We start from the raw sequence: 13036 nt of genomic DNA, 5'->3' as shown, positions 1-13036 counted from the left end.
CCCTTCAATGCAGGCAGTCGGTCAAAGTCAGAAAACAGTATCCGGGGACCTTGCTGCCGTTCAGCATCATAATGCCCGACGGAGCATTGAGCCCAAGTATTCTGTACTTACCCGCTCCCAGTCCAGCGGCGTTCCTCCTGTCTGTGATGAAGGGGGCGTGGTTGGACTGGTTCAGAGGCGGGATCGTGGGAGACTGCCCAGGACTGCTGTGATGCGGTCCAGGGGGCGGAGCTTGTAATGAGATTTTAAAATGCTCTGTTCAGTACCCTGTTGTGGTCTTCATTGCCTGAGTGTGTCGCTGAAGTTCGTTTCCAAGTTTTTGACTCTTTGCCTAGTGATTTTGTACCTTTGCCTGTATCTACCCTCTCCCTACCCCCCCATTCTCACACTATCTACCCTCTCCCTACCCCCCCATTCCCACACTATCTACCCTCTCCTACCCCCCATTCCCACACTATCTACCCTCTCCCTACCCCCTCCTTACCCCCCCTTCTCTCTATCTACCCTCTCCCTACCACCCTTCTCACAATCTACCCTCTCCCTACCCCCCCTTCTCACTATCTACCCTCTCCCTACCCCCCCTTCTCACTATCTCCCCTCTCCCTACCTCTTTGTAGGTCACTTACCGTCCAGGCCTGTGGTGGGGGCGCGAGGCCTGAGTCTCGCTGCTCTGCCATGGTGCGCGCGGCTTCACTGCTGAGCGCCGGCATATGACGTCATATGCCGGTGCTCAGAGTGAAGCGCCGGCACCCAAGACAGATGCCTCACGCTCCCACCACTGCAGTCGGGGCAGCGCTGAGGCAGGTGGTGGCTACGGCGGCGGCAGGGAGCAGAGGAGACAGAAGGGCGCCAAGCGGTTGCTGAAAACGACCGCTCAGCACCCCTTGGGCCCCCCTGACTGGTCGCAGTTCCGACCCCGGTAGTTCCGCTACTGGTGACAGTTACAGGGCTTCTCATCCAACATCAGTGCCTGACCTCACAAATGCCCTACTAGATGAATGTGCAGATTCCCACAGAATTCACTCCAAAATCTTGTGGAAAGCCTTTCCAGAGGAGTGGAAGGCTTTAGCTGCAATAGCTGCAAAGGGGGGACCAATGACATATTAACGTGTCTGTATGTAGAATGCGATGTCATAAAAGTCCCTGTTGGTATAATGGTCAGGCATCCCAATGCTTTTGTCCATGTAGAGTGTGTTTATATATATATATATATACTGCAAGTTTGGGAAACCTTTAACCCATCCATAACCAATAATATTTGCAACTACTAAACACAAAACTAGATCTGTCATTAGTTTGTTCAACCATAATTTCCCCAATGTATTTTTGATGTACATACATTATATATTTTTAAAGCACAAACAAGGTTTTATTTCCAGACAATAATCGTAAGTACTGCCCATCATTTAGCGCCAATAAAGAAAAAACATTGAAAATAACTTTTCATATATTTTAAAAAAAAATATTATGCACCAGCCATGCGACATAAGGATCATCTTTCACATGAGAGCATGGAAGGTCATGTTGACTGTGGGCTTCTGTTAACTCATTAAATGTCATATAATTTTGTCATGGTTCAGATAATAACCCATTTACCAGATCTTTCTGAAAATGAAGTTTTATATATATATATATATATTAGTCCACATGAGTTTTTGGGTTTGGTACAAGTTGTTCTAGGTTCTCAATACTTCAATCACATTTATATGTTAAATATGGATGGATGTGACTAGGCAGCTTAGGGAATTAAGTTAGCCTTGTGTATGAGGTATTGCCATGGAAGAGAGGAAAGTGATCCAGTGACAGATGGGATTGCAATGAGATAGGTATCTATACACAGCACACCTGGCTGGCAACCTGTCCCAGGAGAGAGGGTGCGGTGAGGAGCACGCAGTGGGAGGGCGCGGAGACACAGGACACGGAGTGGGGCAAACAACAAACAAAGAAAAGTGAGGGATAACGAGTGGAATACCAGAACTGGAGTTAGAAGCACGAGTGCAGCAATCAGGGCACATCTCGGCGACACTCTAAAGGCGGTGACAGTGGTGAGAGGACCACAGCCAAAGGGGTGATCCGGGACTTCATAAAGGATGCAGTGTGTCCAGGCCGATGGCGCAGGGGGCAACCCCACGCACCGGAATGTGAGCGAGGTGGGGCAGTGGGTGCGGCTGAATGTGGGGGGCACCGTGTTCCTCACCACCAGACAGACTCTGTGTCGGGAGCCCAACACCTTCTTGTGCCGGCTGTGCCAGGAGTCCAAGCTGCTGTCTGAGATGGTGAGACCCCGGCTCCTACTGATGCCGCCATCCCTCTTGCCGTCTGTAATGTCCCACGTGTTTACACTGTCCCACACACTGCTTAGTAAATCGGGTTGATTTACTTCGCTCCTGCTTAGTTTGCTAGAGCTCTTTTCTCGCCTCCTTCCACCTTGTTTAGTCATCACTTGTACCCTCTAGAAATCTCAGTGTTCCTCCTTTCTCCCGCTCATCATCATTCACTCCACCCCATGAGCCTATCTTCCCTTCTTTCTAGGACGAGACAGGAGCATTTCTCATCGACAGGGACCCGGCTTACTTTGGCGCAATATTACGTTATTTAAGGCATGGAAAACTCGTAATAGACAAAAATGTCTGTATAGAAGGTAAAACCCGCTACTACTTCTCGTACGCTCGCACCCCCCCCCCCCCCGTGCTTTGTGTTATGAGAGCCACCTAAGCATGATGAGACTTTTAGTCTGCTTGGGATAAATTGCATCAATAATGTAACTTTATTATTAAGTCTACCTTTCATAGAAATAGTTTAGCTGTCATTACATTTTATATTATTATTAATACTATTATTGTTATTATTATTACAGGTTCTTTATATGTGGTGACACAGGGGCTGTTTGGGGCAAGGATGGCACAGGGAGGCTGTTTGGCAGCATTGACAAGCTGCTTGGGAGGCTGTTTTTGGGGCATTGAAACGGTGTTTGGGGCAAAGATTGCATAGACATGCTGTTTGGGGACAAAAATGGCAAGTCCTATGCATCCATCTGGGTGCTGGGCAGGTGCTGTGAATGCAATCTGGGTGGTGGGGCAAGTCCTACGTGTGCAATTTTATTTATTAACCCTTTCATTGTGAGATTAACGTTAATAGTTGCCAGCATACTGTGTAGTTTATGTAGTGTATATATATATATATATATATATAAAATAAGTACTGATTATTACAATGATAATAACAATAACTTTTACACTCATATTAATAGGTTCGTAATTTCCTCAACTTAGTTTATTTTAAAAAGTAAGAAGAAGGTGTAAAGTTTAAAAAAACACCAATACTCTTTGCAATGTTGTTGCTTTTTTTAATGTTTAATATTAATCAAATCCAGGCAGTGGCATACTTGAGGTTGGTCAGACCTGGGTGCCAGTCATCAGTGAGATGTGTCTCTCTTGTATGCTTTGTCTAACTGATCCAGCTGGCAGGAAGTGACATCACATCCACTCCCTGCATGCTGCATCAGTCTGCACACAGCAAGGAGGAAGAGTAATTGGTGTAAGCAGGGGTACAGGCAGGCTGTTTGTGACAAAGAAAGCACAGACAAGCTGTTTAGGGGCACTGACAAGCTGTCTGTGAGGTGAATCGCTAACCAGTGAGCTAAAATGTATCGTTTTTTTTAATCCAATAATTTGATTAATGAATCAGGCCCGATGTCTTTCCTTTTAAGATTATATACTTGTTTAATTATACTGTTTTTCCACTACTTGGGGACACAGACAAGCTGGCTGGTGGCAAAGATGGCACAGACAGCATGGGGCACTGACAAGTTGTTTGGTGGCAAAGATGGCACAGACAGACTATTTGCGGACAACGATTGCAGAGACAAGTTGGGAGAGTAACAAGCTGTTTAGGGACAACCGTGGCAAAGACAAGCTCTTTGAGTACAAAAGGTGGCACAGGCAAACCATTTTGAGACACTGATATGCTGTTCAGTGGCAAAGATGGCACTGACAAGCTGTTTTGTGGGACAAATATGTAAGGTTGAATCGTTGACCAATGAGTATGCTCCTTTTTTACTTTGAAAATCCAGTAATTTGATCGATCATTGAATCAGGCCCAATGTCCTTCCTTTTCAAATTATATACCGGTTACCATTATTAATGGTTTAATTCTGTTGTTTCTCCACTACTCGTCTCTTTGAATTTATTTTAATCATTGTCTCCTTATGCTGTTTCTGCCAGGTGTCCTAGAAGAGGCTGAATTTTATAACATTGCTTCTTTGGTTAAAATCATCCAGGAAAAAATGGAGGAGGTTGAAGTCAGCCAGGTGAGACCACCAAGGTTCTCAGGAGCCTTTCCGTTTACAGTTTTCGTCTTTCATTTGTTTTATTTTCTAATATTTCAAACACTGGCATTACATTTAGACAAGGAGCAACTGCTAAAGGCCCCCAGGACTGACTGGGCCTGCCCTTACGAAAAAATTACTGCAGTTTTTCTGAAGTAATACTGCAGTTTTTTGGACATGAAAAAACTGCAATACTGCACTTTTACTGCAGTATTACTGCACATTTACTGCAGTATTACTGCATTTGTACTTCACTGTACTGCAGTTTTACTGCAGTTATTTTTGTACGGAAGTACAAATGCAATAAAGCTGCAGTACATTGAAGTGCAACTGTAGGTTTGCAATATAAAAAAAAAAAGTGCACTAAATGTGCAGTAATACTGCAGTACAACTGCAGTACAGTGAAGTACAAATGCAGTAAAACTGCAGTAAATGTGTAGTAATACTGCAGTAAAAGTGCAGTATTGCAGTTTTTTCATGTCCAAAAAACTGCAGTATTACTTCAGAAAAACTGCAGTAATTTTTTGTAAGGGTGGGGCAGCCACCCCTTTTGCCCCACGTTAAAGACGGCCCTGAGCTGTCTGTAGTCAGAAATGAGCAGTCAGAGTTAAGTTGTTGACGGGCACAATAGTTTCCAATGGTACCAATAGTGGCTGTTCTTTTCCAGAGTCTCTGTGAGTAATTCCCCATTATCTTCTTTGAAACCCCTTATCCCTCATGTCCACTTAGATAATTGGATACATTGTGGTGTCACTTCGGTATCCCACTTGTTCTCCGGGGGTCGTCTACGTTCTTTCCAAGACCTGCAGAGTACTTTTTCCCTGCTCAGTCGAGATTTCTTTAAGTATCTACAAGTTCGGCACGCCCTTTCGCAGCATCTGAGGGACCTCCCTGCCTCCTGTCCTGATACCCCAATCGTTCGGCTTTGCCTGAAAGCTCCTTGTGTTCCGGGGGCTACCTCGGTTTGTTATACTGCTCTGTTGGGTCACGGGTCTGATGACAAACTTCCATTTATGCTACAATGGGAGAAGGAACTTGGCAGGGAATATGATGTTCAAACTTGGTATCATGCCCTCTCCTCGTTTCAGGGGGTCTCAAAAAATGCTACTCATTTCGAAACCGATAGGAAGGTTCTCTTTCGGTGGTATTATGTTCCTTCCAGACTAGCTAAAATGTTCCCCTCCTCCTCCCCCTTATGCTGGAGACAGTGCGGGGAAGTAGGCACCATGCTCCATGTATGGTGGGGCTGTCCTGTGCTTAAACCCTACTGGACAGCTGTTTTTCATCTCATAGTGGAATTGTTGCATATTCCAATCGCGGCCAAGGTGGAGATTGCATTGTTAGATATGTTTCCCCCATCATTAGCCTCCCCACTGCGAAAACTACTGGGTCATGTCTTGATCGCAGCCAAGGTTTGCATTGCGCGCAAGTGGAAGGACCCACTCCCTCCCACGATTCAGGACGTCTTGTATGCGCTTACTACAACCCGTACTTATGAACAGATGGCGCATTCCGCCTCTAACACTCCACACATTTTTCATGACACTTGGGCGGCCTGGGATGAGTATTATACTGCTACATTCTGCCCTATGCCTAGTGGTTATATCCTGAAAGATTTGCGGACCATTTGGTATCGGAAGGCGACTCTGGCATCCTGATTACCTTTTTGGCCTCTTCTTTCTCTTCTACTGCTTTATTCTTCTCGCTCTTTCCTCCTTCCCCCTTTTTTTTTTCTCTCTTTCTCTCTCCTTCCTCCCCCATCCCTCCCCCGTCCCTTCCCCTTCCCTGTTCCTAAAAATGTAAAATCCGAGATCTATGTGACATATTGTATACATATTATACCGATATGATATTTCTACATTGTTTTTCCGCATTGTATGGCGGTATACTTGCAGTAATGTCCAACTGTAATGCGCAATTTTTTTTTATTTTTTTTTTCTGTTGTTTTTCTTTATGTCTTTACTCCTTTGCATTACATGGAGGATACCTGTGTTATTTTTATGTCTGATCTCAATAAAAATTCAGTTTAAAAAAAAAATAAAAAATACCAGTAATCCACCAGTCAGCCAATTAGGGCTGCAACTTACGATTATTTTAATAATCGATTAGTTGGCCGATTATTTTTCGGATTAATCGGATAAAAAAAATGCAATTTTTTTTTATTTAAAATAATGTAATAAAAAACGTACAATTTACACTTTCATCTCTTTATTGTAATGGCCTCTCTCTCTATTCACCTTCTTATTTTACTGACATAATAATAAAAGCTACAAGAACCCAAACAGTGTTTCTCAAACTAGGTTTTTAATAAGTTATTAGTAAATATTAATTCATATGTTAACTATTTTTCATATTTAATAAAAACTATGAGAAAAAAGCCTTGTTTATATTTTCTTTATTTACCAAACTGCCCCAGTTATGCACATCTGATCCCCAGATTGCCACTCTGCCCTCAGATATGCCTTATACCTCCTATATGCCAGGGATTCCACTGTGCCCCCTGATATGCCACTGTGCCCCCAATATGCCTTATACTCCTTATATGCCAGTGATATGCAATTGAGTCCCCTGATATACCTTTTACCCCAGATATGTCTTATGCCCCCCTGATATGCCTTATAACTTCCAATATGCCATTCGCCCCCATTTATGCCTTATACCTCCCTATATGCCACTCCGCCCCCCCATAAATGCCCTGCAGCACCCTGAAATTCATTATACTCCCTGATTCACCACTCTGCCTCCCCCAGATATGCCACTCTGAAATTCATTATACCCCCCATACACCACTCTACCTCCCCCTATACACCACTCTAACTCCCCCAGATATGACACTCTGCTCCCTGAAATTCATTACACCCCCATACACCACTCTACCCTGAAATTCATTATACCCCCCATACACCACTATAACTCACCCATACACCACTCTACCCTGAAATTCATTATACCCCCCATACACCACTATAACTCACCCATACACCACTCTACCCTGAAATTCATTATACCCCCCATACACCACTATAACTCACCCATACACCACTCTGCCTCCTCCTCCCCCTCCCATACACCACTCTGCCTCCTCCCCCTCCCATACACCACTCTGCCTCCTCCCCCTCCCATACACCACTCTGCCTCCTCCCCCTCCCATACTCCACTCTGCCTCCTCCCCCTCCCATACTCCACTCTGCCTCCTCCCCCTCCCATACACCATTCTGCCTCCTCCCCCTCCCATACTCCACTCTGCCTCCTCCCCCCTCCCATACACCACTCTTCCTCCTCCCCCCTCCCATACACCACTTTGCCTCCTTCCACTCTGCCTCCTGTCAGCAACGGAGGTTCACAAGACACCAGGGAGCCGGGTAGAGAGGCAGAGTGGCGTATGGGAGGGAGAGGAGCCAGAGTGGTGAATGGGAGGGTGGCTCCCATACACCACTCTGCCTTTCTCCCGACTCCCTGGTGTTTTGTGAACCTCCGTTGCTGACAGGCACTTTCACTGCAGCTTCATAGAAGCCTCAGCGTAAATGAAGGGCACAAAAGTCTCTGCTGTTAATTATGAAGGCTAAGTAGTAACTGGGAAATTGGGAATGTTATAAATACAGCAATGTCGCCCAGCTAGAAAAACAGGTGTTACGTGACTTTATTGCTATTTTGCTTAAGGCACACTGAGCTTTTCTGGAATACTGGTGCACATCTAAGCTCGACTGGTAGCACAGAATATAAATAGTCACTGAAGCCCCTATAACATTTAGTGGATGCGATCAAATCATTGTGAAATGGAGATACTACATTGCAATTTCATGCAGACTTTATCAGTCGATGCTTACATGTTTAATTCTCAAGTATGGACTTCATGTACCAGTTATCCACCATGGAAGCAGTTTGTTAAAATAATCAGTATTATTTGGTTACGTAGATTCATAGCAATAGGAGGATAATAACATATTGAAACTAAATGCATAGATATGGAAATTATATATATATGTCATACACGTGTCTGCATCTCTTTCATCACCGTGTTTCTGTTTATCGATCATCAGTTTAGTTTGATATGACCCAATGAATGCTTAATGTTTATCCACCTACTCACACATACCTTCGAATCTTCAACATGCATATTGTGCTGTTTCCATCCAATGATCCGTCCTTCTAACCCACACATAACCCACTGTCCCCTCTGGGTATCCTTTATTTTATTTATGTCTCTTTAATTGTTCAAAATCAAAGATCAAACTATATATCATAGTGTGTTTTTCAAATCCAGCAGAAGCATGTGTATCGGGTGCTACAGTGTCAGGAGGCAGAATTGGCTCAGATGGTCTCCACCATGTCTGACAACTGGAAATTTGAACAGGTAACTACTTCTTTAAAGCTAATTATTGCAATTTGCCAGTTATTAGAACAGACTATAGTAAATACTAGCTAGTTATTGGGATAAAACCCTGGAGTTCTTTAAAAGGAGTACAAACCCAGTCATTATCAGTGATGTCTATTTTTAATTATTATTATGAACTTTTATTTATATACCGCCAACAGTTCTTACAATACATGCATTTAAAGGGTATGACAAAACTAGAACTAACTAAGAGCAACTGATACACTAGGCATGGAGGGCCCTGATGCTTACAATAGTTAATATCTGACATTATTATTATTATACTCAGTACGAACACTGTGTTTAATGGCATTTCATACCTTATTTTATATGGAACATCCGAGATCTAGAACTAGTGGGAACACAGAGTTAGCATGGAATCCTGTAAGAATGCCTTCAAAGAATTATTAATTTAGGGATATTCTCCAGTTTGAGGAGACATAATATACTGTTTTCATTGCAGTTGGTGAATGTGGGCTCTCCGTACAGTTACAGCAGTGAAGGGCAGGCTGAATTTCTCTGTGTGGTATCCAGAGAGCTCCAGCATAAGTACAAATCCAGCGGTTCCCAGTCCTGCTCAGCAGCAGAGGTATGCAGAAGTGTTTTACCTGTCTTGCTACATATCATTGTCCATCATATACAGAACCACACAGATAATACTCTCCTTAATTCCTTCCTGATCCTGCCATAACTTCTGCTTTTTTTGCTTGCACATCATCCTGCACATAATTATTCCTTTGTACATAACCAGACAGATATCCTGTACTAACACAGAATCCTTTCGTAATCAATAACTCCTTCTCAATGCATAGCAACAGTATTCTGTGCTAGCCTGTGTATGTAGTATTGTAACCTCTGTGCTCTCTTTCTCCATATACAGTCTGCTAGAATAATACACAGCTTCCTTCAGCGCTAAATAAAAGTCTCCCTCACATTTCTGTGTACTGACCCCAGTTATCATTCTGCACCTCGGCCTGTACTATTATTAGCTGTGCTGATTCTCCTTTTTTAATTGCCTGGCAGAGCTGTAACGTTGAACAGGATGAAGAAAATGTGCTGAACCCCGAGTGCATTTTGCTCCAGGAGGAGACAGAAAGGGACAGCAGAGAGTAACTCTTGTGAGTGTACCTCAGAGGTCTTTTTACTCAAACTCATCTCACTCTTCAACCTTGCAGTGTTTCTCTGACTCATCCTGAAATACCCATTGCAAGACAGGTTTCTAGGATACACATAGATACATCTTTATTCAGCCTGTCTGGCCATGCTGGCATGGAATTAAAACATGGCTTGATAGGTTTCCTAAGGAATTATAATAAACACTGTGGTATGATGATCTGCACAGCTCTTTATGTTCTTCTCTATTTTTATTAATTTTGTCCTTTATTGTTTTAAAGCCTTTTCTTTATTCCTTACTCCTCTAAATATCTTTTCCACTGAATGTAATCCGGGGTCCACTGGCATCTGTTATACTAAACAAGGCACAGCCTAACATGATGGATAAGAGAACCTCATCAGTGATCAGTCCTTTATAATTTGTAAACAAGGAGTTGGACCAAATACCTGTAGGTGATAAAATACATTATCTAGCAGTAGCAAAGAAACACAGCATCTTATCTTGAGTTGTGAAACTAACAGAATATACTACTTTCTGAGGTCATATTTCCTTAAATCTTATCAGGGCATTTGGGCATCACACCTCTATAGTTAACCCTTTCTTTTTCCCAAAGGTATTGTGCCCAATGATACATGTTATAAATGATCTTCCATGCACACTCCATTTTGTGATACACTCCTACAAATAAAGCAATATTTTAACAGAAACCCTGTTACCATTGTTTATTTCTATGTAGTACTGCAAGTAATGTAAGAAAATATACAACTCTACCATCATCATGTCACAGCATATAATACCACAATTTCATCTGATTATTACCCTGTTCTATTAACTTTTTTTCTTGACAATATCCTGACATTGTCTACATTTAAAGTTAATTTTTAATATAGCCATATTTAAAGCTCTGCAGTAAATTCATTATATACTGATTTATATTGTGAGTATTGATTAGTGTTTAGTTCCTGGGTGCTACTGTTTACTGTACATACATACATATACACCGATCAGCCATAACATTATGACCAGTGACAGGTGAAGCGAATAACACCGATAATCTTATTATCATGTCAGTGGGTGGGATATATTAGGCACCAAGTGAACATTTACATCACATGGATGGCCAGGTGCGTGTGCGTTGCTTACCTGGAGAACTCATTGCACCCATTGCATCCATAGAGGCCCCACCTGGCAACTTACAGGACTTAAAGGATCTGCTAATGTCTTAGTGTCAGATACCACAGCATAACTTTAGAGGTCTAGTGGAGTCCATGCCTTGACAGGCCAGGGCTGTGTGGCGGCAAAAGGGGGACCTACACAATATTAGGCAGGTGATTATAGTGTTATGACTGATCAGTGTATGGTAATATCAGCACTTAATTATATATATGCACATTGATTGTAAATAAATTAATAAACATGCAAATATCCAATTACATTAAAAGGAACAACTTCCACAATACTGACTTGTCAACGCTTTTTTTTCCTTAACAAGAGGAAAGTATAATCTCCATATTTTAAACATGAATAAATGAACCTGGTAAATACCCACTTTATATAAAAATATGGGATTTATACAATGAATCCTCTAATAAGATCTGCAACTGTTTGTACAAAAAAAAGTTCAGAATGTACACGCAATTGCTAATAGAATTGTTCTTTGTCATGCCAGTATTATACATGAGGGCATGAGGCCTTTTGTTTGTATAATTCAACTGTAATAAACCAGTTCTTCCGCATGTTAGAATTAAGGCTACACTTAAGTTAGAGTGCAGCTTGTCAACATGCAGATTTATACATATACCATGTTTAAGCAAACATTCAGGAAAAGAAAATACCAGCTTGGTTGTGTTTGGAATATGGAAAACATTTTCTGGGCACTTACACTCCCCCCAAAAAATAAAATTAATAATAATAATAGAATAAAATACAAATTCTACATCCTAGCAAATACTAGGTTTAGCTTTCGATTTCTTATACGTAGTACTCTCCATCCTCCACTAAGGTTTTATTATTCTGGTGTTGTTCATTATATTATAAAGTAATAATGCATAAAATATAGTTATTATGTAATGAAATGTATTAAAGACGGCTTTATAGCTTGTGTTTTGAAATTCAGGTTTAACGTGTACAGTGTCTTTTACGCTGCATATTACATACTGTTTTTCTTTGTTAAAAGAAAAACAGAAAACTGTTCAGAATAGCATTTAAAAATGGCTGTTCTCACTGATTTCTGTATTCTCCTAGGTGTAATCCGTCACACCCTTTCCATTTTGTGATGGTATAGATATTCATGTAGATAAGAACAGCAAAAAAAACAAGTTAATTATAAACAGTTTTAATGGTAGTTCATATTGTCTTTTTCAAAAATAATGTATTTTTCATTACATAATGTTTTGACTGCTGTATCCCCGCTTGATGTGTGTGTTTTATCTCTATTTTTTTTACCTACTAGACAAACACTAAAACTATTATTATACTCCTTCCTGTGGGCTTTATAATTAATAAAAAAGGCTTTATTAGTTTTTGCTAAGGAGAGAAAGATTAATATGTGGGGAATGTCACTCAAATATTGCATTATTACCTAGGGTACAGTGGTAATCACCTGGTGTAATATAACAAATAAAACACACTTTCATCAAATCCCACCAGTTTTATTAAATCCTACCACACAATACTCAACACAACAAAGTATGTGCCAAGGAAAATTTATTGATTCACCTTTAAAGTTATCATTTATACTCATAACTCCCAGGGTGAATATCATATTGTACTTATACATTTCTATATTTTACATGCGATCATCCAACTATTTCCTAGTTTGTGACATTTAGGTGATGGCTACTTAACATCTCTTTATCACTAACTTGGTTAATCATTAAGGTATTCCAAGGTTCTTAATGCCTCCTTATTGTGTCTAAATGACACTGGTGAAAAAAAAAAATTCTTGATATGTGAGCTGTGTAGAGATTATTGACTCCATCTTTCCATTTATGTAACTTATGCTCCTTGTCGGGCTTAATTGAGGTTCTTGATGCCTCTTTATAGGGTCTGAATGGCACCGGTGCAAAGTTTTTTTTTCCTTGATGGGATATATGGACTGTGTAGAGATTATTGACTCCATCTTTCCATTGATGTAGCTTGTGCTCCTTTTCAGGGGAAATTAACGATTGAGTAAATGCCTTGAAGCAATATGCAATGTATGTAGGTATATTATATTCTA

The 13036-nt window shown here is 41.3% G+C and overlaps 1 protein-coding gene across 1 annotated transcript; it reads left to right on the top strand.

The window, feature by feature from the left end:
• The first annotated feature begins 2090 nt into the window (after positions 1-2090).
• LOC149281078 (BTB/POZ domain-containing protein KCTD17-like) lies at positions 2091-9815 on the top strand. The gene is made up of 6 exons (XM_089499769.1): positions 2091-2276; positions 2533-2641; positions 4224-4309; positions 8574-8681; positions 9166-9291; positions 9726-9815. Exons 1-6 carry the CDS (start codon positions 2091-2093, stop codon positions 9813-9815), a joined length of 705 nt encoding a protein of 234 aa, XP_089355895.1.
• Positions 9816-13036: the final 3221 nt, after the last annotated feature.

Source organism: Sceloporus occidentalis, unplaced genomic scaffold (genome assembly GCF_023333645.1).
Source record: "Sceloporus occidentalis isolate IW3139 unplaced genomic scaffold, rSceOcc1.0.p SCAF_139, whole genome shotgun sequence".
Lineage (NCBI taxonomy): Eukaryota > Metazoa > Chordata > Lepidosauria > Squamata > Phrynosomatidae > Sceloporus > Sceloporus occidentalis.
The sequence above is the reverse complement of the archived record's forward strand: the minus strand, read 5'-3'. Positions and strand labels throughout refer to the sequence as shown.

Bases quoted from the DNA above. Each gene is read 5' to 3' on its own strand.
- LOC149281078 (XM_089499769.1), top strand. From the start codon at position 2,091: ATGCAGTGTGTCCAGGCCGATGGCGCAGGGGGCAACCCCACGCACCGG. The intron at 2,277-2,532 runs GTGAGACCCCGG...CCTTCTTTCTAG, and splicing joins CCAAGCTGCTGTCTGAGATG to GACGAGACAGGAGCATTTCT. The intron at 8,682-9,165 runs GTAACTACTTCT...TTTTCATTGCAG, and splicing joins ACAACTGGAAATTTGAACAG to TTGGTGAATGTGGGCTCTCC.